At 42.0% G+C, this 23193-nt stretch overlaps 1 protein-coding gene and 1 pseudogene across 1 annotated transcript; one reads left to right on the top strand and one right to left on the bottom strand.

Moving 5' to 3' along the window:
* Window positions 1-305: 305 nt before the first annotated feature.
* LOC136452756 (receptor kinase-like protein Xa21) lies at window positions 306-4256 on the bottom strand (annotated as a pseudogene).
* Window positions 4257-7265: 3009 nt separating this feature from the next.
* Window positions 7266-10875, top strand: LOC136452755 (peptidyl-tRNA hydrolase, mitochondrial). The gene is made up of 8 exons (XM_066453355.1): window positions 7266-7534; window positions 7886-7970; window positions 9096-9163; window positions 9257-9307; window positions 9411-9484; window positions 9980-10038; window positions 10098-10174; window positions 10306-10875. Exons 1-8 carry the CDS (start codon window positions 7322-7324, stop codon window positions 10420-10422), a joined length of 744 nt encoding a protein of 247 aa, XP_066309452.1. The 5' UTR covers window positions 7266-7321; the 3' UTR covers window positions 10423-10875.
* Window positions 10876-23193: the final 12318 nt, after the last annotated feature.

The raw sequence follows: 23193 nt of genomic DNA, 5'->3' as shown, positions 1-23193 counted from the left end.
CCGACTTAATTGGCTTGCCAGATTATTAACACATGAACCGAACACTCCCATAAAGCGAAGAACACCAAATCTGCAGAGCTCAAGATCCACTCCATTCCCGACTTAGCTGCATACGGGCCATCTGAAAATACAAAAGCATTCAGTAGCATTTTGCAGTTGCCTACTCGAATCGCCGCAATGGGGCTTGACTGATCTGAACATTTGATCGTATGAACTTCAATGTTAACTTTGCAGTACTGTTCTTTTTTTTTTTGGAACAAACTGTTCAGGAATTTTGAGAGATACATTGCTGCCTTCAGTTGCAGACCAAATCATTGGGAGGATAGTATACTCTCGCTGATCCTTGCGAGCTTGGCAGCCACATCCTTCACTGACACCCTCTCCTCAGGCAAGTCACACGAGCACTGTAAACCCAAGTCCAATATCTGCAGTAGGCAGCTCCACCCGCTGGAGATCCCTCGCAAGATGACCAGCCGGCGTGTTGGACATCTCCACTGCTTGTTGCCTCCTCGTCTAGAAAAAGGATGGTATGGTCCACGACATGAGCAAGTCTTGACGGACCAGCTTGGCTGACCCACTCTCTCAGGCTTAGCTCTTCGCTGAACATGTTGGGCTTCTTCCCAGTGACGACTTCGAGAAGCATTATCCCATAGCTGAAAACATCACTCTTCCTTGACGCTTTACCGGTCGAAGCATACTCTGTTATGCCAGTTCACAGCAAAGTAAGCAAACAGAGACATTGTTAGTGATGCAGCACAAGTGATGAGATAGTATGAGTTACTATCAAGTTGCAGACAGTTACATACCTGGTGCCATATAACCAATTGTTCCATGCATGTTCCTCGAAACTATGGAAGTATCATCGCCCAGCAGCAACCTTGCAATGCCGAAGTCGGCTACGCAAGCCGTCATATCTTGATCAAGGAACACATTGCTTGGCTTGAGGTCACAATGCAGGACTGCCTCCAAGTGCTCATGGTGAAGGTAAGCCAGTGCCAGAGCCACATCTAACATGATGCTCATCCTCTGGGACAATCCTAGCCCACGACGGTTACTAGGGAACAGCCATTCATCTAGGCTCCCATTTGGCATGTATGGGAGCACTAGTGCCTTGAAGTCCAGATTGGAGCAGGTGGTGAGTATCCTAACCAAGTTTCGGTGTCGAGCCATACGAAGTGCACGGCACTCAACATCAAAGCTCATAGTGGCTCTTTCCAGTTCCATGTTCAGGACTTTTATCGCGACAATTTGCCCATCATCCAGTATGCCTCTGAATACTTTGCCAAAGCTTCCAGTTCCTAGCAGGTTATCATTGTTGAAGTTATTTGTGGCACAGGCAAGCTCAAAGTAGGAGACTGTCACGTAGTTGTTTGCCTCCTCGCTAGCGACTGGCATCTTCTTTGACCTCTTGTTGACATGAGTTCTGATCAGGATGAACAAGCAAGCTCCTATTACAGTGGCTGCTACAACACTTGGAAGTATAAATTTTATGGCACCAGATCGATGGCGATGGTTGGACTCATCATTTGGGCAGTGTGGGAACCCAAGGTGTGGCAGGCCACACAGTGCAGTGTTCCCTTCCAATGATTGTAGAGTGATGTTTGAGAACACACCGCCCTCTGGGATTTGTCCATACAGTTTATTGAAAGAGAGATTTAGGCTTGTGAGATAGCTGAGATCGGCGAAGGACTTTGGAATTTTACCAGACAGGGAGTTGTACAAAAGATCCAATGTTTCCATGCTACTTAGCTTGTTGCCAATTGCATTTGGTACTTGATCTTGGAGCATGTTCTTTGATAAATTTAGGTAGGTCAGTGTATTGAGCACTCCCAGTGAAAGTGGTATTTTGCCATGGAGTTGGTTGGAAGAAAGGTCCATAAAAGTTATTGCTTTCAGATTTTGAATACCTTCCGAGAAAGAGCCACTCAAGGCATTGTGAGACAGATCAAGTTTTACAATATTCTCAAGACCCCATAGCCCCAGGGGTATTGCTGAAGTGAACTGGTTATTTGATAATCCTAATAGTTGTAGCTGGCTCAGGTTTCCAATGCTATCTGGTATAGGGCCGTGGAGTTTGTTGTTGGACAGGCCCAAGCTAAACAGCTTTGTCAATTTGCCGATGTGTACGGGGATAATCCCAGACAACTTATTGCTAGACAAGTCAAGACCTCTAAGATTCTTCATTTCCGTGATTGATTGTGGAATCTCCCCGCTTAATCGGTTGTCACGAAGATCAATGAACGAGATGCTGCTCTGATATGCCGGGATATTAGGGATGTGTCCAGTTATTTGGTTCTCAAATGCGCGAAAGATCTCAAGGGAGGGGAGGTTCGCCATCATAGAGCTGGGGAAGCTACCGGTGAAGTAATTATTGTTCATGACGATGTATTTGAGGCTCTTGCAACCTGACAAGTCGGCCATGAAACCGACGTCTCCACTGAGCTTATTCTCATCGATGTAGAGCTCGGTAAGAGATTCCCCAAATATTTTTCGTGGCACAGGTCCAGTCAGGGAGTTGTAGGATATGTCAAGGATGGAGAGCATAGACATGTTCTTGATGGAGGCCGGAATGGTACCTGTCAAGTTGTTCATTTCGAGGTTGAGCCAGTGTAGCTGCGCCAACCGGCCCAGCTCCGGTGGGATCTCCCCATGCAGCTTACTCGTGGTGAAGTCTAGTACGGTGAGGCCGGTAATGTTGCTCAAGACGGCGGGGATCTAGCCAGAAAGGTCGTTACCACCTAGGGATATCGTTGTCAACTCCGGCAAGGTTGACAACCACAGCGGTATTCCACCGGTGAAGCTGTTGTATGACAGAACTAACTTCTGCAGGTACTTGCACGCCCCAAAGCCTGGTGGCACCGTGCCGGCGAGCTCGTTTTTGCTGAGATACACGTCTTGCAACATGGGGAGGTTGAAGCTCTGGTTGTCTGGCACCGGTCCCGAGAGATTGTTCTGGGAGAGGTACAGCCTTAGCAGGTTGGACATGTTGAACAGTGAGGACGGTATCTGCCCTGAAAGCTGGTTCCTCGACAGCTCGAGGACCTGAAGGTTTGGCAGAATACCGATGGCGCTAGGAATGTTCCCCGTCAGGCTGTTGTATGCAAGGCTGAAGAAGCTCAGCTGAGACTGAGACGTTCCGTTGAACAAGCCCTGGGCCATCGGCCCGCTCAAGTCATTCCTGCTGAGAATAAGAAACCCAACGCTCTGCAGATTGCACAGCTCGTGTGGGATTTCACCGGTGAGGTTGTTGGAGTCGAGATTGAGGATCTCGAGTGCGGTGAGGTTGCCGAGCGAGGCCGGGACGATGCCGGAGAGATAATTGCTGGAGAGGTCGAAGGAAAGGAGGCGTGGCAGCTTCCCGAGACTGGTTGGAATTTGCCCCGTGAGCGTGGCATCGCTGAGGTTAAGGATGGAGAGGAAAGACAGGTTGCCGAGCTCGGGAGCCAGGGCACCGGCCAGCTGCACGCCGGGGAGCACCAGAGCCGTGACGCGCAGCCTGTGGCGGTGGCCGCAGGAGACGCCGACCCATCCGCAGTAGGGCGTGCTGGCCGTCCAGTTGCCGCGGAGAACGCCGCCAGGGTCGGAAAGACTGCCCTTGAAGGCGAGGAGGGCCGAGAGGTCGGCGCCCGTGACGGGCGTGGGCGTGAATAGTGATGAGGCCATTATTAACAAGGCATGGTGGAGGAGACTGAGAGCCATGGTGGAGACCGGAGAAACGAGAGAGCTGGGGCCTGGGGGTGGGACAGACAAGCCAGTGGTGGTGTGCTGGTGGCAAACTGGCAATGCATGATGGCACGCGCTTATAATAACGTCGTAAGTTAACTCAACTAGTGGCTTTGTAGTCTGAAGTCTGACGAACTGTGGAATTCCATGGGGGAGGACCGGCATGAAGACTTAGGCCTGGTTTAGTTGGCGAAATTTTCGGCGAAACGGTACTGTAGCACTTTCGTTGTTATTTGGTAATTAGTATCCAATCATAGTCTAAATGGTATTGTAGCACTTTCGTTGTTATTTGGCAATTAGTGTTCAATCATAGTCTAATTAGGCTTAAAAGATTCGTCTCATGAATTTCGTCTAAACTGTGTAATTAGTTTTATTTTTTATTTATATTTAATGCTTCATGTATGCGTCCAAAGATTCGAGGTGACGGGGAATCTTGAAAAATTTTGCAAAATGAAGTGCAACTAAACAGGCACTTACTTGATGCCTCTGAATGGACGATTGGCTTATAAGCTATGGCTGAAAGTACTGCTGACTGGTTTGGTGTGAGAGAACAATATCATTCGTTGGCTGATAATCCAAGGCTTATAAGCCGAATAGAGGCTGCCGAACATGTATGTAATGTGGTGGGCTTAGATAGAAGGATGTCACTGGTAGCTACACTAGCATGAGGACAGGGTGGTGAGGTGATTGGGTGGTGTAGCGATGAAAACAATGAAGGGCGTGCTCGCTTCTGACATGAATTTTACTATAGCTGTGTCTTGCGGCTGCCACAGTTGCAGCCACAACCAACACAGATGATCAGGCTAGCTAGAAGCTTATACAACAACAATGGAAGGTTGTAGCAAGGAGGTGTCCGGGTAGGGTACAGTCTCATTGTAGATCTATGGCATTGCCATACCTTGCTATGGCACAGAGACCGGTTTAGACCATTTCTCCGTCTGAGATCATGTAAAAGATTAAAAAATATGAATTCCAAAATTATTAATTGTAAAACAGGTTTCTATGCCATAAATGATTTTAAATAAAAGGTCATTAACTATAAAATTTCATATTTCTTCGAGTACTACAACTTTGGTTTAGTTATTTCTCTATCTGAGGTACTTTGTTTTTTTTTAAAAGTTCAAAATCTAAAAACTTAAAACATAATTTGTAGTCACTAAATGATTTCAAATAAAAAAGGCAATCAACTAAAAAGTTTCATATCCCTTCGAGTGCTACCCTTCAGTATTGATCCTTTCTCCATATGAGGTCATTTGAAAAAATTTAAAATATTAAATTTCAAATTGTAAAAACTTAAAAAAAAATCTAGGTCTCAAATAATTTTCAATAAAAGTTGTCAACTACGAAGTTGTAGATCTCTTTAAGCACTGCAACTTTAATATAAAGTTTATTTCATCCCACTTTTTGGAGAAATTATGAAATTTACGTGTTGCACACATTTTTAGAGGTGGCCCAAATTGCTAACTGCATCTACAAATCCATTTCTAGAGGCTACTCTAATTTCCTCTATGGCTGGAAAGGCTAGCCGTCTCTGAAAATGATATTTTTAGATGCTGTTGGGTTTGTTAATTGCGTGTAAAAATCGATTTCTAAAGATCCATCTCATAAACTATTTCTAGAGACTGGATTTTGATTGAGCCTTTGAGGCACCAATGACCAAATTCTATCGACACCTTAAAATATTTATTTTGAATTTAGAAAAAATATATATCAGCTGAGAAGATCTTTTTTAAAAGAAGTCTTCTCCCGCTTGCTGAAAGGGCGAGAAGGTGCGTCCAACCATTAGGGGTGTGCATGGAAATATATATTCCATATACCGTGGACCTTGTTTTTCATGTAAACTAGATGATACACTGCCCGTTGCTGCAGGGACTCTATAGTACTTTTGTGATGAAATTTTATGGAGCTAGAAATATATAGCTTTGTGTTAGAAAATGATGTTACAATATTGTTGTGCAGTAATGCTAAGCTAAGATAACGTGAGGTTTGATGGTTTAAAGGATGTTAAGTTAACTGGAAAATTATTATCCATGCGTAAATCAGTGTTGCGCTTATGGGCCTGTTTGTTTCCGGGATGTCGTATCGCGCGTTCGCGTTTGAGCGAACGCGGCTCCGAGGCCACGTTTTGGGAATCGCCGAGACGCGTTCATTTTCTGCCGTAAAACGCACGAGCGCCGCAGACCGTTTGGCGTCGTTTACCGCGCATCTCGGTCGTCAACGCGCTTATGAGCGGAAACAAATAGGCCCTATGCCTCATAACTACTGGTGTTAAACAAAGCTCATTTTACAGCCACGACAACGCTCTGAATTGAAAAGAGAAATAAGATTATTAGGAAACGCAGAGATACACATGTGTTCATCTTGCCGTATGGTTGCGTAGGGCCTTGTTTAGATGCCCATCTCTCTTCATCACATCAATTTTTAGCCGCTTGCATGGAGTATTAAATATAGGTAAAAAAATAACTAATTACACAGTTTAGTTGAAAATTACGAGATGAATCTTTTGAGCCTAGTTGGTCCACGATTGGACAATATTTGCCAAATAAAACGAAAGTGGTACTATTTATCAGGTTAAAAAATTTTGCAAAGTGAACAAGGCCCTAGGTTCCGTCAGCTCCGTCGGTGGGCCACCGTCACAGGCCTTATCCCAGGAACTGCGTGCTGAGCAAGTTCTTCGTCCCCATCTTCTACCGCAGACCAGCAACAAATAGTTCGGCTTCGGCGTAGGAAAAGAAAAGAAAAAAACAACAATAAATCGCTCATCTCGTCCTCACCACCGCCACAGCCTTCCATTGCCGCATCCGTTGCTGCAGGAAGCCAGGAATCCACCGGCCCAGCTACTTCGAGTACGCCATAGCCTGGATGCACCCACCACTGGAGAAAGCTTGGGAAGGGAAGATGAATGTCGGGCCGCGCTCAGGCCATGCGAGATGCAATGCAAGTTTGCGGCCATCAGATACATGAGGGAAAGAATATAAATAATACCATCTATCGGCCTCTTGGTTGCCTGGCAGTTTCTGATTGCATCAATTCACAGCATGTTCGCTTGGTCGTAAACGATCGTGGATTATAAGTTATAATAGTATTTTTCTCTCACACCAAACCAGCCAGCACAGCCGAAACGAACATGCTGTCAATTGCAGGTAGTGGGAGTGGTAAGTGGTTGCCTGATGTGTTAATTGAGAGTGGGAGTCTCTCGGTCTCTCTTCTGAGTGCGACCGTAGAGCAGTAGAGGAGAGAGAGGACCTGGTGACGTGGCTCTATGAGATTGCAGGAAAATATGATAGGTACAGTAGACAGTAGATCCATATGAAGATAAAATTTAATAGTAAAAATTCATAATTTATTATGATTTTATTAAAAACTATTTGGATATTTTATAATGTTTAGATATACAGCCTTGTTTGCAAAGTTTTCAAAACCTATACATATATTTTTGCTAAATTCAAAATTAATTAATAACAAAAAATTGATAGCTGGGCTGTCGGCCCAACCTGTCATAAAGCCCTAAGCTATGAAGCCCAGTGTGACAATCCCAGCCTCCCAAAGGTTCATCTCCTACCAGCGGCGCTACGCGGCGGCGGCGGCAGCGACGGCGATGCGGCTGCTCTCTGGCGCCTCGGCGTCCCGCCTTCCATCTCCTCTTTTCTCACACCCCCGCGCAAGGACAAGATGCGTCCCAGCATCCTCCTTCGCCTGTCGAGCAGCTCCTTCATCAGCCGCAGGTACAGGCGACGGCGGCGCGCGGAAGCCGTGGCTCTTCGTCGGGCTGGGTAACCCCGGAAAGGTGTACCAGGGAACTCGCCACAACGTAAGCGCCTTACCTACCCTGTTCGTCGTGAAAGCTGCCGTTTTCCACGGTGGGAACTCCAAAATTTTGGAGTCTTAAACTTTTGAATACAAATGTTGAATAGCTATTAAGGATGTAAACAAAGGGTATATGCAAATTTGAAACTTGTTTCGTCGACTTGGTTTCTTGTTACAGAATGAGATAGAAACGCTAAAACAGAAACACTGAAATGTATGATTCGTAGTCAGAGAGCAGATTTTCTCTTGTGCGCAGAGGACTTTATTGTGTACTGGTATAATTAGAAAATAGAAACTCCAATGGATAATCTTTGTACGGAGTTGAGAATTTGAGATCATGTCTAATTATTCTCAGGTTGGATTCGAGATGATCGATGTTATAGCAGAAGCTGAGGGTATATCTCTGAGCAGTATGCAGTTCAAGGCAATGGTTGGAAAAGGTAACAATCACACCAAAGTATTTTTCTTTACATGAAGTATTATTATATGTGTTGAAGTTTGTAATGTTAATCTTGATAGAATGCTTTCAAGAGCTAAACTGTGTTCCAATTCTTTTCTCACTTCCTTTCGCAATTAAATCTGTCGCAACCTGAGAGTTTTTACAGCAATCTACATGTGGCCTTCGGATACTCTTATAACCAGGGATGTCCTGGCATGCTAAATTCTAAAATAGGCCCTAGCAACTTAGCAAAGTAGACTAATAAAATACTTTATTACATTGCAACGATCAAGAATTATACAGAATTAACTCTTGGTTGCATGACCTATCCATAGCTCCCTTCTAATATTAAGTTTTCTGTTTTTTGTGTTTTTAGTAATTTGATTCATATTTTTCTAGACTGATTTTCAGAAGAAAGGGTTTCGATCTTAAAACACTCCACGTCTCGACAAGTTCTTACACATGAATATGTAAGATAGAAAAAACAAAATTAAGGGATATGTGTTATATATACATCAGACAACAAACAAGCCAGTACTAGTTCACTAGTTCATACAAAAGACTGAGTACAATTGAAGAAAAGAAAAGAAAATTATGTTGTTAGCTTGCCGAAGGAAGATGCAACCAGCAGTCCAGCGCAGCACTTGCTGCCCTTTGCTCAGCAGGTCAAGTAAAGTGGACCAGCACCAGGCCATGAGCAGCGTGTCCTACTCCTGATATCCACCGCCCATGGCCTCACAACAGACGGCGACATAGCTTCACGCTGACACGTATAGCCTAATCACCCACACTGAGACGCCAGACGCTGATCAAGATTGGGAGAATAAAAGTCAAAGATGAAAGTCGAACTAGTGCTGCGGGGTTGGAAACGATGCTTCCGCTTGGGGATTTGGCTTACTTGGCTACTTGCTAGAAATTTTGATAAGATTAATAGGTTTGATGGGCTGCAACTTTGGAGTTCGGGGCCCTGGAAAACAGAGGCCCTGTGCCGTCGCACAGGTCGCACTTCTGCAGGGATGGCCATGTCTATAACTGAATATTGAACATAAAGTAGATGCATTATTACTTTGTAATTCCATGCATGCTTGAAAGCATTCTTCACTAAAACTAATTCATTATTATCCAGGTCGCATCGGTGCTGCACCTATTATGCTTGCCAAGCCACAAACCTTTATGAATGCAAGCGGTGAGTCTGTAAGTACAATCATTCCAATGAAACATTGAATGCTATTGTAGTATTATTCCTTTTTTGTATCTTTTTTTTTACACACATTGAGTTATGTATAGGTTGGGCAGATGGTTTCATATTTCAAAATACCACTTAATCAAGTCGTTGTGGTAAATATTTACTCTTCACTAGCTGCATTTCATATCACTATAAATGTCATTGTCACCTTGCAAAATCACTATTAACTAGTCCACATTCTTTTCTTCTCTGCAGATGTATGATGATCTGGATTTACCCTTTGCAAAACTGCGCCTGCTGCCAAAGGGTGGGCATGGCGGACATAATGGGTACTCCATTTCTCATCTACTTTCTGATATCTGTTCCATGTATAGCTTATTAGTCATTATTTCAGTGTTCTTTCTAATACAAATTCTGATGAAGACCACATACTTTTGGAGACAGATAATTGTTCCATAGTCTCAAGTTCATCCAAGAGAAGGATATTTGATCATATGATTCATTGATTTGTGTTGTCCGTCAACACACAGTAGCAACTGTACATTGATGTTTAGAAACTTGATTATAAAGTGCCTACCTGTTACAAAATGCAGCAGGCCAGCATTAAAACTTTGGTAACAACTTCATTTGTAGTTTTATTACTCCCTCTTTTAAATTCCTATAAGGAAATAGTCCATGCTCTTTTTATTCATAATTTCGTGTAGGTTCTATATCAATGTGTAAATTTGGACATAGTGGTTGCACTGATTTTGTGACCTTCCCATTACTGTTATTGTTTGGAGAAGAGCTTGTTTCTGTACTTACCATTTGGCCACTATTTGTAGGATGAGAAGCATCGTCAACCATTTGAAACAAAGCCGTGATTTTCCACGCCTAAGAATTGGTATGCCCTTTCTCACTCCTTTTCTCTTCAGTTGCCCAGAATGAATATTCCTGCTGCAGGCATTGGACGACCACCCGGGAAGATGGATCCTGCAAATTTTGTTCTCCGGCCTTTTAACAAGAAAGAGCAAGAAGAGGTTTTCACTATTATCTGTACCTAAGATATTTTGGTTCAGCCAATTTAGCAAACATATAATTGGGTGTTTCTATTTTATCCATGGGCCATGGGGAGACAAGGAAAAGTAACGGAAGCGATCTCTTTGTGCAGCTTGATTTTGCGTTGCATAGGGGCTTGGAGGCAGTGCGAATAATGGTGCTCGAAGGATTCAACAAGAGCGCAACTTACGTGAACACTGCACAGTCATCCGAAATGCTAAATAGATGATGGGCCCCATAAACTGCAGTGTTCGACTTAGGGCCTGTTTGGATTCGCTAATCTAAACTTTAGAGATAAAGCTCCAAACATATGGTCTAAAGTGAGCTCTAAACTTTAGCCCACCTCACATTAGAGCTGAGCTAAAGTGCTCTAAAGTTTTTAGAGCTCTAAAGTTTAGAAGAGGGGATCCAAACATGTCCTTAATTCCCATGCCAAAGAGAGTCGAGATTGGAACTGCAGCAAGTCACACTGCAGTCAGCTTCACCTGATTCATCATTTGCATGTTAGCCATCTTCCCTGCAAGAAAATTCTGACAGCTGAAGTGTTTAATTGGAGCATACTGTGATATGAACAATCTAAGTAACTGCGAATCCATGATCCCATAACATTCTTCTGTATTATATACTACCTTCTTGATTTCATATGTTGCGTGCAACTTCGAAATTTCGAAAAATCGACACTCTGTTTAGCGCCTTAGTTTCAGCTTCTACGTACTCTCTTTGATCCATCAATGTTGCTTGTATATTGTCTACTCTCTTCGGCAGTATTGCATTTTTGCTCGTGCTGGGTTCGCAACAGTTGGTGGCAGCCTCCTTCCCTTTAGAGCACGTGATACTTGCATCCTGCATCCCTAATTTTTTACTATTTAACCCTTTTTTTTTTGAATAAAACTTACTTGTCTCTCTGAGAGACTTAAACTCATCTTTGGATCCTGAGGGTCGGCGCCATGAGTCCTTACGCCGAGGTAACACGTCTTGGCGTTACAGATCTTGGCGCCGAGGTGTCTGGTCGTGTACAGAAAAAAATCCTACATGGCTGGTACCTTGACATCTGAACACATGGCGCTGAGCTCCGCGCCACAGATCTTGTCGTCGAGCTCGAGCCACTAGCGTGTTGACGGCGCGCGCGACGAGGCAGAGCAGGCGATGCGCGCCTGCTGCTCATACCACATGCTTATATGAGTTAGTGCAGACCTAACCAAAACATATTAAAACACAAAACTTGGTATTTAAATGTACCAACATATGGATAATACAAAAATTAAAGTTATGATATATTTACGACCAAATATTTTTGTGCTTTGTAGTTAGATATTATAGTTCTAATTGGAGGAATATGTGATGAATTAGAGACTAGTCCTAATAATTAGATTAAGATATACCAAACTTTGGAATTAAAGATTATGAAACAGACTATATATCTTGCTAAATTTAAAATTAAAAGATATGAAGATTATATAAATTATATATTTATGAAATAGTAAAATTTTCATGGAGTATTTATTTAGTAATTTTTATATCTTACAAAATATATAATTCCATAAATATATTCCCAAAGTGAAAGACCACCACATTCTGATGGCTGCACTACAGTACTACTATGCAAAGCGGGTAGAGAAATGAGAGAGACACAGGCACGCCTTGTACTACAGCATGCACTGCTGTAGCTCGATAGCTAGCAAGCCTGTTCACTGATTGGGCAGGCGCAGGTGCAGGGACTGTTACCGTACCTACTACTGCACTTGCATCGTCCATGACGTAACACAGTCTTGCGTTAGGATCTACGGCGTCGAGTTGTCTGCCATAAAAAAATTATTAGGACTAGTCTCTAATTTATCACATATTCCTTCAATTACAACTATAATATCTAACTACAAAGCACAAAAATATTTGGTCGTAAATATATCATAACTTTAATTTTTAGGAAAAAGTCTACATCACCCCCTCACCTTTCATACTTAGTCTAATTCACCCCCCCAACTATGAAACCGTCTGTTTTACCCCCTCAACTTTCCAAAACCGTCTATTTCACCCCCTGGGCGGTTTTCAGCGGCGGTTTTGCTACAGTAACAGCAGTTTGCTACAGTAACAGCGGGTTTGCTGCAGTGTCGGCAGTTTGAATTTTCTTTTCTTTTTATTTATTTCCGGTGAATTTTTGAAAAATCATAGTAAATCATAGAAAAATCATAAAATGAAAAATCTAATTTTATTGGACTCCACATGTGTAGATCTACACAATGAATATATAATACAGTATGTTTTAGTACAATTTTTTTTGTAGCTTTAGATTAATTGAAAAATCCAATTTTGTCTGTAATTAATTAGAATAATTCATAGCTGCAGCTTCTATGGTCCAATTGTGGTGAAATTTTTATGGTACGCTAATTATTGTATGCTTGAACTATAGTAAAAATTTCGTACTCATTGGACTATGTATAACTTAGTTATAGATAAATTCTAATTAATTACAGACAAAATTGGATTTTCCAATTAATCTAAGGCTACAGTAAAAAATTTGTACTAAAGTATACCGTATTATATATTCACTATGTAGATCTACTCATGTGGAGTCCAATAAAATTAGATTTTTTATTTTATGATTTTTCTATGATTTACTATGATTTTTCAAAAATTCACCGAAAATAAAAAAAGAAAATTCAAAACCACGGGCACTGTAGCAACCCGCCGTCACTGTAGTAAACCCGCTGTTACTGTAGCAAAACCGCCGCTGAAAACCGCCCCAGGGGGTAAATCAGACGTTTTAGATAGTTCAGGGGGTAAAACAGACGGTTTTAGATAGTTGAGGGGGTAAAACAGACGGTTTCATAGTTGAGGGGGTGAAGTAGACCAAGTATGATAGTTGAGGGGGTCAGGTAGACTTTTTCCTTAATTTTTATATTATCCATATGTTTGTACATTTAAATACCAAGTTTTATGTTTTAATATATTTTGGTTAGGTCTGCACTAACTCATATAAGCATGTGGTATGAATTCGACAGGATAATAAACCAATTATGACTAATCTTTAGTTCATATCGCATATTCTTCCCATTAGAACTCTAATATCTAATTACAAAGTATAGAAATATTTGGTCATAACTTTAATTTTTACAATATACATATGTTGGTACAGTTGAATACAAGTTTTGTGACTTCCATCGATGATCATGGGCTAGGCGTTCAGCGTGGGGGCCACTCACGTGACCAAAGCCGGAGCTGCCATCAATCGCATCGTACTCCAGCGCAGTGAAAGGGAGCAGGGCACCTGCAGCTGCCATCAAAAGCAGTGAGCAGTAGGCGCGCATCACATGCTCTGCCTCGTCGCTCGTGCCGCCAACGCGTTAGTGGCTCAAGCTCAGCGTCAAGATATGTGGCGTCGAGCTCGGCGCCATGTATTCTGGTGTCGATGTACCAGCTATGTAGGATTTTCTTCTGTACATGGCTAGGCACCTCGGCGCCAAGATCTGTGGCGTCGAGCTATGTTACCTTAGCGTCAGGACTCATGGTACCGACCTCCAGGATCCAAAGATGAGTTTAAGTCTCTTAGAGGGTCAAATATAAATTTTATTAAAAAAAAGTTAAATAGTAAAAAATTAGGCCCTGCATCCATATGAAGGGAGCCGCCGATGTGAACCTTTGTGGTGGTATCGATGGTTCAACGGGCCCATGCAAAATCCGCATCCAAAATCCATGGGCGGCGATTCTCCACGTTCTCAACATGTGATAGATGATGCTTTTCATAAAGGATATGCTATACTTATGTGGCAGAACCGTTTAATCTAATACCCCATAGGAGTACTTGTCTTTCATTAGACACTAAGCACTCAAGGAAGAACACTAAATTACTCGGTTCCGTCGGGCACACCCCAGGGGAGAACCCAAAAATCCACATTTTTATCATCAAGATCACAAATGAGAGAGTAAAGCTTACATCATTTAACCATTTCTTACATCACTTTTAATACAATATCAGAGTATAATATTTATTATTACAACAGCGGAATGTAATCATATTATCATAGTTATGAATCATTCAATTAAACAGCAAAATATAAACATGTGAATAGAGTTGCAACGGAAATGAATATCTAAACATGACATGAGGAAGTATTGAAATATAACTACGACAACAGATTATGAAACTTTCATTTATGAAAGCATTTAGTGAGAGTTATAAATAAAGACTATGATCGCAGCGTAAAGGAATCCTCGCTGAGCCCACCAGGAAGTATCCACACATAAGAGTCAACTCTAGCATCCACCTGTCACCTGCAACAGGGGAATAAAACCCTGAGTACTCAATTGTACTCAACAAGACTTACCCGACAGGAGAAAAGAAAAGACTCCAAGGATATGTAAGGCTATCTGGCTTATGAGTTTATTGCATTTGCAAGAAGCATTACTAAGCGTGCGTCCTTATGTTCGATTTTTATTAATAGCCACATTGGTTCATTAACTAACCATTCTATGCAAGCACCTGTGCTACTTTTAAGCAGGTGGTAAGCAATCAGATTTCTCTTTTCCATCTTCCACCTTTCATCTTTCAGTTCTTACTACGATGCTAAACTGTAGACAAGCCATACCGGATAGCCTGACGATTCGCGAATCAATGCCCCCAGCTGGGTACCCCGAAAACACATGCCCCGCTTGTACCCCAGGCACAAGCAGGACCAACCCATCACTCTCCTGTCCCAGGTGTCCAGGTCCCCGTCTAAACTGGGACTCCAAGCCCCCGCCCCTGAGTCCTAGACTCAGGGCGGTGTAAGGACCTCCTCCACCAAAAACAAACCCTGACAATCGGTCTGGAAAGAGCCGAATCCACGACAAGAGAGCAACAAGTCTTCCAAACACCCATACACAAGTATGTGCTTAGGATAATAAGTCTGTGACCTACCTAGAGTCATATGCAACGATTGGACCTTAACCGACCAGACAGGGAAATGCAGTGTAACCAAGCTATGCCCCACGTCCACAGCAACACAACCTCTTACACCCACCAATACCTAAACCATATCCCCGCTCGGTCACCATTTTCCTTTCCACTATTTTGATATTTTCTAAGTGATAGTAATCCAATAATATATTTTCTATCTCTCGCGAGTGACAGACAATCACTCGACTTCTACCGAAGTCCTATAGCATAGCATTCTACACGATCATGTCATACTAGTAAGACTCTGAAGGGTCGAGATGGCGACTAGAGGGGGGGTGAATAGTCTTTTCTAAAACTTAATCGCGTCGGCTAACCGATATAAATGCGGAATAAAAACAATCGATCTAGCCAAGACTATACCCCACTATATATGTTCACTAGCACCTTGCAAAGATAACAATTATGCAACAAAGGTGTCGGGCTAGCTAGAGCTCTCCTACCCAATTCTAGGAGCAAGGTCACACAAACCTATGCCACTAGTACTTTAAGCAACAAGGGAGCTCCTACACATGCTAGTAAGCTAAAGCACAAAGCCAAGTAAGCTCACTAGCAAAGCTCAATAACAAGGCAACCAATGCCTAATTAGAGAGCGCAAATACTTAGCTACACAAAATAAGCAATGTGACTAACAAGGTTACTAAAACCAAATTAGCCACGCAAGGGAGCTACTTCTATGCTACACAAGCAAGAAGGTAATTAGCAAGCTACACAAGCTATCTAATTACAAGAGCAACTACACAAGCTTAATATGTATAAAAGTAATTGCAAGCTTGTGTAACGGGAATGCGAACCAACGGGAAGAATAAGGTTGACACGATGATTTTTCTCCCGAGGTTCACGTGTTTGCCAATACGCTAGTCCCCGTTGTGTCGACCGCTCACTTGGTGGTTCGGCGGCTAATTGGCATCACCCGCCAAGCCCGCACGTCGGGCGCCGCAAGAACCTACCCCTTGAGTGAGGGTAGCTCAATGACACGCTTTACTAATGTTGCTCTTCGCGACTCCCGCGGGGCGAGCACAAGTGCCCCTCACAAGCACTTCTCCGGAGCGCCGCACAAGCTTCTTGCGCGCTACGACGGAGACCACCACCAAGCCGTCTAGGAGGTGGCAACCTCCAAGAGTAACAAGCACCACCAGCTTGCAACTCGATCACCTAGTGCCACTCGATGCAACCTCACGATGCAATCGCACTAGAATCGCTCACTCACACAATCGAATGATCACTATCAAGTATATGTGTGATGGAGGGCTCCCAAGCACTCACAAGCATGGACACTAAGTCCCTTGAGGTGCTCTCTGCCAGCCATGGCCGAAGGTCACTTCTATTTATAGCCCCAAGGGCTAAACTAGCCGTTACCCCTTCACTGGGCAACGGTCGGGCCGACCGGACGCTCCGGTCGTGTTGACCGGACGCTGGACCTCAGCGTCCGATCGCCCGCAGACGACCACGTGTCCCGATTCCAACGGTCACTTGACCTGACCGGACGCAGCAGCTTCAACTGACCGGACGCTGGACCCTCAGTGTCCGGTCGTTTCCAGTAAGCTCCCGAGCATGACTGGACGCGTCCGGTCGAACGCGATCGAACGTAGCACCAGCGTCCGGTCACTCTCCAGCTACTGCTGCACTCCACGTCAGCGCGACCGGACGCAAGCAGGCAGCGTCCGGTGCTGTTGGATCCAGCGTCCGGTCACTTGACCGACGCTGGCATCTCCTCCATTCTCTTCACCCTTGCTCAAGTGTGCTAACCACAAGAATTTGCATCCGGCGCAATAGAAAATAGACATTCCATTTTTCCGAAAGCGCCGAATCCCGCCTCGCAAGCTCGGTGGGAGGGAGAGAGGGACCCAAAACCCATCTCACCCCTGCAAACACCACCTCCTTTATAAATGTGCCAACACCACTAAGTGTACACCATCATGTGTATGTGTGTTAGCATTTTCACAATTATTTCCCAAAGGATGTTAGCCACTCAACTTGCCACGCCACTCGATCCTAGCGACAATGCAAAGTTAGATCACTCGAGTGGCACTAGATGACCGATATGCAAACAAGTTTGCTCCTTTTGATAGTACGGCCATCTATCCTAAACCCGGTCATAAACTTCTCTACACACCTATGACCGGTGAAATGAAATGCCCTAGGTTATACCTTTGCCTTGCGCATTCCATTCCATCTCCTTCAATGTCGATGCAACACATGCACCAACACGATCAACAATGATATGATCCACTTCATATCATCACATGATCATATTGATTCATCGATCTTGACTCTACTTGCTCTTCACCGTTGCTATCGTCCATCGGCGCCAAGTCTTGCTCAAGCTTCACCGCCACGCGGTCCATCACTCCAAAGCCTTCGACTTGCCCTTCACGCTTGCAACCGGTCCATCAAGCCAAGTCTTGTCTTGATCTTCTCCACCTTGATCACATGACTCAATGTCATGTCTCATGTGCAATAAGCTCCTTCATCATCACATGTGTGAGCTTTGCAACATCTCCAAGCCATTTTCACCTTCATGGCATATGTTGCTCACACACATGTACCTGTGGACTAATCACCTGTGTATCTCACATAAACACAATTAGTCCACCTAGGTTGTCACTCAATTACCAAAACCAACAAGGACCTTTCAATCTTCCCCTTTTTGGTAATTGATGACAACTCTACAAAGATATGGAAATTAAGCTCTTTTGGATTCATGTTGCTTGCCCAAGCAATTTTACCATGTGAAAATGATTTTGGACAAGTACCACAAACCCGAAATGGTAGTATTAGCTCCCCCTACATATGTGCTAGTGTATTTAATTTGAAGCTTGCACATATGCATAGATTGAAATTGTGGGAGAGTAAATACTACAAAATGATGCTAAGGTGTATAGAATAAACCTTTGAAGCGTGTACCAATCGTAGTTGCACCTTTAAGTTCATCCTTAGCACCATGGTTAGCTAGATATCACTTGGAAATAAAAGCACTAGATACCTCATGAGATCAACATTAAAATCAAGGTACTAGCATTACTTAAAGAATATACCAAGTGTCTAGCTATCATCCTATGTATGCTAGTTATCAAATCATCATTCAAGTTCTATAACTAGCATACACCACACAAGCATGCATATTGAATTTGAAAACTTATGCAATGTAAGCAAGCACATGAATATGCACATTTCAAATGCAATCAATCCAAGTTCATGAGCTTGCTCCCCCTACTTGTGTGCTTCTCTTGTCCAAGAATTTTGATCCCCATCTCTTTTCTTCAATGTTGCTCCCTCTTTGTCCATGTCCAACCTCTATTTCTTTTATATCTCATCTCTCTATGTCCAATTTCTCCCCCATTCAATCAAGCTTTCATATCTTTGTACAATCTCTCCCCTTTGTCATCAATTTCCATAAAAGGTATGCTTCTTATTGATGCAAAGGTGTGCACTTTGGGGTAGATGGTTGAGACTTGAATCGTGCATTTTTGATGGACATTACTTGAATATTGGAATGACACCATATGTAGATGCCATTTAGAATTTGCAACTTGTACTACTTGTATCTTATCATTCTATGTATGGGTCATCCATTTTATTTCACTTAAGCTCTTGTAGATGAGGGATGCATTCTTTATTTGATGATCACTTAAAGTTGAGGATCATTTGTGGAACCATCGTCTACTATATATAGATACCACTTGTAGGAAGTGAATACCATTTAAAAGAATCTTCTAGTATGGAACCACTTGTTTGATTTATCAATAAAGATCATTTCTTAAACATTTGCTATCTTCATGAGTACCACTTATAGGATATCACTTGTGAGTTGAAACATACAAACTAGATATCTATTTGCATTGTTGTCTTGTGCTTGTACTCTTATCACTTTCATGAGCTTCTTATGTGACTTGAACTAAATTGATTTGCTTAAGTTTTCAAGTCCGGTTTGAACCAATGACAAGCTTCTTCACTCCTCTTTTAAGGGTTATCTTGTCAATGTTGTACTTGTCACTTGTTTAGCAATCCAAATTAAGTCAAGTACATGGGATCACTAGCTCATGAACAAATTCATATACTAACCACTAGATCAAGTAATCATTCAAGCAATAGTGGTAGGTTATGAATTTAAAACATTTTATTTGTAATGCATGATCCTATGAAGCATGTACTATATGCACTAACCGCATACTAGTAAGGGATGAAATGATCATGCACATTACAATGATACCTTTGCTATGTTGGAGTAGAGGATAGTCACATAGATTCCAATTCATTACTCCAATAGCAATACGAAGTCCAATTATAAGCTTGGTGAAGACCGATAGATACAAATTTGAATCTCATTCTTCACCCATATGAAATGAATACCACTTATGATCAAGTGCACTTTCTTGTTGTGGTTGACTTGCTTCATCTTTTGATCTTAGCTTGCATGGGAGCATCAATATAAGAATACCACTTGAAATATCATGACCAGCTCTCTTTTGGGTGTTGCTTGCTTTTCTTGATCAATCCTTTTGATTGCTTCAACTGAGCATCTCAAATGTTCCTTGGATCACCACTTCCATGTTAGCCTTCCAAGTTCCACACTTGGTTCACCTACACATAGGCGGCAAGCCCCTACACTAGGGAGAAGTGACCTCTCTCCAAGAACCATTCTTGATACTCACTTGAAATAACTTGATTGATTGATCCAAGTGATGGACTTAATTTGATGAGTAACCTTGATTCCTTCTTTAAGTCCTTTTCTTTCTTCTTGTTTAAGTTCTTTTCTTTCTACCAAATGATTTCCAATAGTCACTAGAACTTAAACTTCATCTTCATCTTGAGTTTGATCTTGATCTTCTAATTTGAGTACCAAAAGTGTGCAAAGTACACTCCTCAATCAAATGGCCTTGTACTCATATCTTGTCATGCTTCTAGATCATATCAAGAACAAACTTAGGTACCTCAAATACTTGTAAACATGTTTCCAACTTGAGGACCTTTCAATCAAAGTGACTCTAGATCAATCCAATACTTGTCACTTTTCTGGCAGATTTTGTACCCTTTAAAGAAATAAGCATATATCCCAAAGTACAAATCCAAATACCACAAAATTTGGTGGAGATGAGCTTCACTAAGTTATCTAGCATCCATAAAAATTTTAGCTTCATTTGATCTCATATGAACTGCCAAATTTTAATTCTTCCACCACTGCTACATGCTGAAAACTGCTGCACTATAGCTGACAAGAACCACTCCAAAACCGAAGCATTTCTTATCCAATTTCCATGAAATTTCTACAGCATCTCATACCATAAGTCTAGAGCATGTACACAAATTTTCATGCCAATCCAATAAGATTTGATAACTCAAACATGGCTATGATCACAGCTAGCTCAGATTTTGAATATATGATAGATTTCAAGCAATTGAGCTATACTTCATCAAATATGAATCAAACTTGATACTAACTTGTTTGAATACTTCCATAAGACATATATCCATTCAAAATCACTTACTAAATATTATCTCATGAATTTATCTAACACAAATTAACTCATATGCACCCAAATGAAATGATCAACAAGAGATATACCTTGGTTAACTCATGACCATCCAATTAGCAAGCTTCAACTCAATTATTTGCAAGTCATCAAATATATCCAATGAATCACCAACAACTTGAAATTTTCACTTGTATGTTGTAGCACATTTGGACTTCACTTAATTTGTCATGGCATTGGGATTGGATGTGCACTAAACTTCATATCTTGATTCAACATATGATGATCACTATGAAGACAATTGAATCAAGCCTCCAATGCCAATGGTACCTACACACATTCATCCACTTTTTGATGGTACCCAAACAACTTTGGGTCCTCTCAAGTTAGAAGCAACATACTTAGGCAATGCCTTAGTATGAGTAGCGGGATGTTTTGCAATAGCAACCATAGAGGTACCATTACCATCCTTTCTAAGCATATCATGATCATCAATTGAAATAGGCTTAGAAATTTTACCAAGGGGACATGAATGTGCCATGTGTCCCCTTTCCCGGCATGAGTAGCACTTTCTCTTTGCTTGAGCCTTCTCTTCTTTGCTCATGTGGTGCTTCTCATTGCCTTGCCTCTCATGGATTGCTTGAGCCTTCTTTTCAAGCTTGTTAGAACACTTAGAGGCAAAGTGTCCCGTACTTCCACACTTGAAGTACTTGATGTGAGCATAGACTTTCTTCTCATTGTCATTCTTGCTCATCATCTTGGCATCTTGAATTTGCATTTGATGCCTTGCCTTTCCACCCCTTCTTGTTTTCTTCTTCTTTATCATCAAATCACCACCATCTTCATGGTTGATCTTGATTTGAACTTGGAGTGTCTTCTCTTGCTCAACTTGTGGCTTTGGTTGAGGCTTCACTTATTGCTTCACCAATTGCTTGGTTGGGCACTTTGAGGTAAGATGACCCCAAGTGCGGCACTTGAAGCACTTGACATGCCTTAGCCTCTCTTCTTCTTTCATCATCTTGAGCTTCTCAATGTTAGGGCAACCATTTGCAAGGTGTCCTGCTTCATGACACCGGTAGCACATGGTGTGAGAGAGTTTTCTTTGTTGAATCTTCTTCATCTTTCTTTCTCTCTTTCTTTCGCCCTTTGTCATCTTCTTCTCGAAGCCAAGGCCACACTTGTCACCATAGATTCTTTGAGTCTTCAATATGTGCTCAAAGGTGACTTTTGAGTTGTAGCATCTCTCTAACTTATTTCTCAATTTCTTCACTTCATTTTTGAGCTCATTGTTCTCCTTCAAAATGTTAGTCATACAAGACATAGAAGTAGAACAAGCATCTATATGTGAAGAGCATGGCATATCTAATAAATCATCACAAGAGGTAGATACATGCTTCTTTTCTACATCATAAGGTTTAGCAACATTTTGCAATTGATCTTTTGACCCATGTGATGAGTTCTCATTATTTTTAAGTTTCTTTGTAAACACTTTAATGAGAGAAGCTTGTTTTTCTAATAATTCATCATGAGATGCAAGAAGTGTCTCATGATTCAATTTAAGCTCATCAAGTGAAGATTTATAAGCATTAAGCAATTTCTTATGTTCTTCACAAGAGTTCTTTAGAGATGAGTTATCATTTTCTAATTTCAATGTTTTAGCTTTCTCATTTTCTAAAGACATGGTCATGCTAGCAAGTCTACTAACAAGCTCATCATATGAATCAACATGATCAACCACATCATCATTTGATACCTTGGTGTCACCTTGTGACATGAAGCAATGTGTTGATGTAGATGGAGAGCTTGTAGTAGCATTATCATCATGGCTTGAGCATGAACCATGATTACCATCAAGTGTGCATGGGGTAGCATCTTCACTTGCAACACTTGTGGCATCATCATCAACCTTGTCAAGTGAACTTGTAGTGGATTGATCATCATCATTCTCACTTGACAATGAGGTGGAGCAATCTTCCACAATCACCAAATTGTGGTTATGCTCAACACACTCATGTGCCTCCTCCTTGGGCTCATCATCATCATCGGAGACCGTCCCATACTTCTCATTGAGATAACTCCAAATCTCATGGGCGGTCTTCATGTTCATGATCTCTCCAAATATGTAATCATGCAAAGATCTATACATGATGTTAGTAGCATGAATGTCGAGATCTAGGCATTTCTCTTGTGCTTGAGTTAGATTATCTTCATCTAACACATGAGAAAAGCCTACATCTACCATCCACCACATTTGAGGGCAAATAAACTTAAAATTGCATATCATCCAATTTTTCCATCGTGTAAAGTGTGTGCCATCAAAAATGTATGGACAATCAACATCTAGCCCATAAGCCGCCATCCTCTCGGGTCGGTGAAGTCCACAAATGAGAGACCTGGCTCCGATACCAATTGAAGGGTCGAGATGGCGACTAGAGGGGGGGTGAATAGTCTTTTCTAAAACTTAATCGCGTCGGCTAACCGATATAAATGTGGAATAAAAACAATCGGTCTAGCCAAGACTATACCCCACTATATATGTTCACTAGCACCTTGCAAAGATAACAATTATGCAACAAAGGTGTCAGGCTAGCTAGAG

This window comes from Miscanthus floridulus, chromosome 5, assembly GCF_019320115.1.
Source record: "Miscanthus floridulus cultivar M001 chromosome 5, ASM1932011v1, whole genome shotgun sequence".
NCBI lineage: Eukaryota > Viridiplantae > Streptophyta > Magnoliopsida > Poales > Poaceae > Miscanthus > Miscanthus floridulus.
This window is presented reverse-complemented; position numbering and strand designations above follow the sequence as displayed.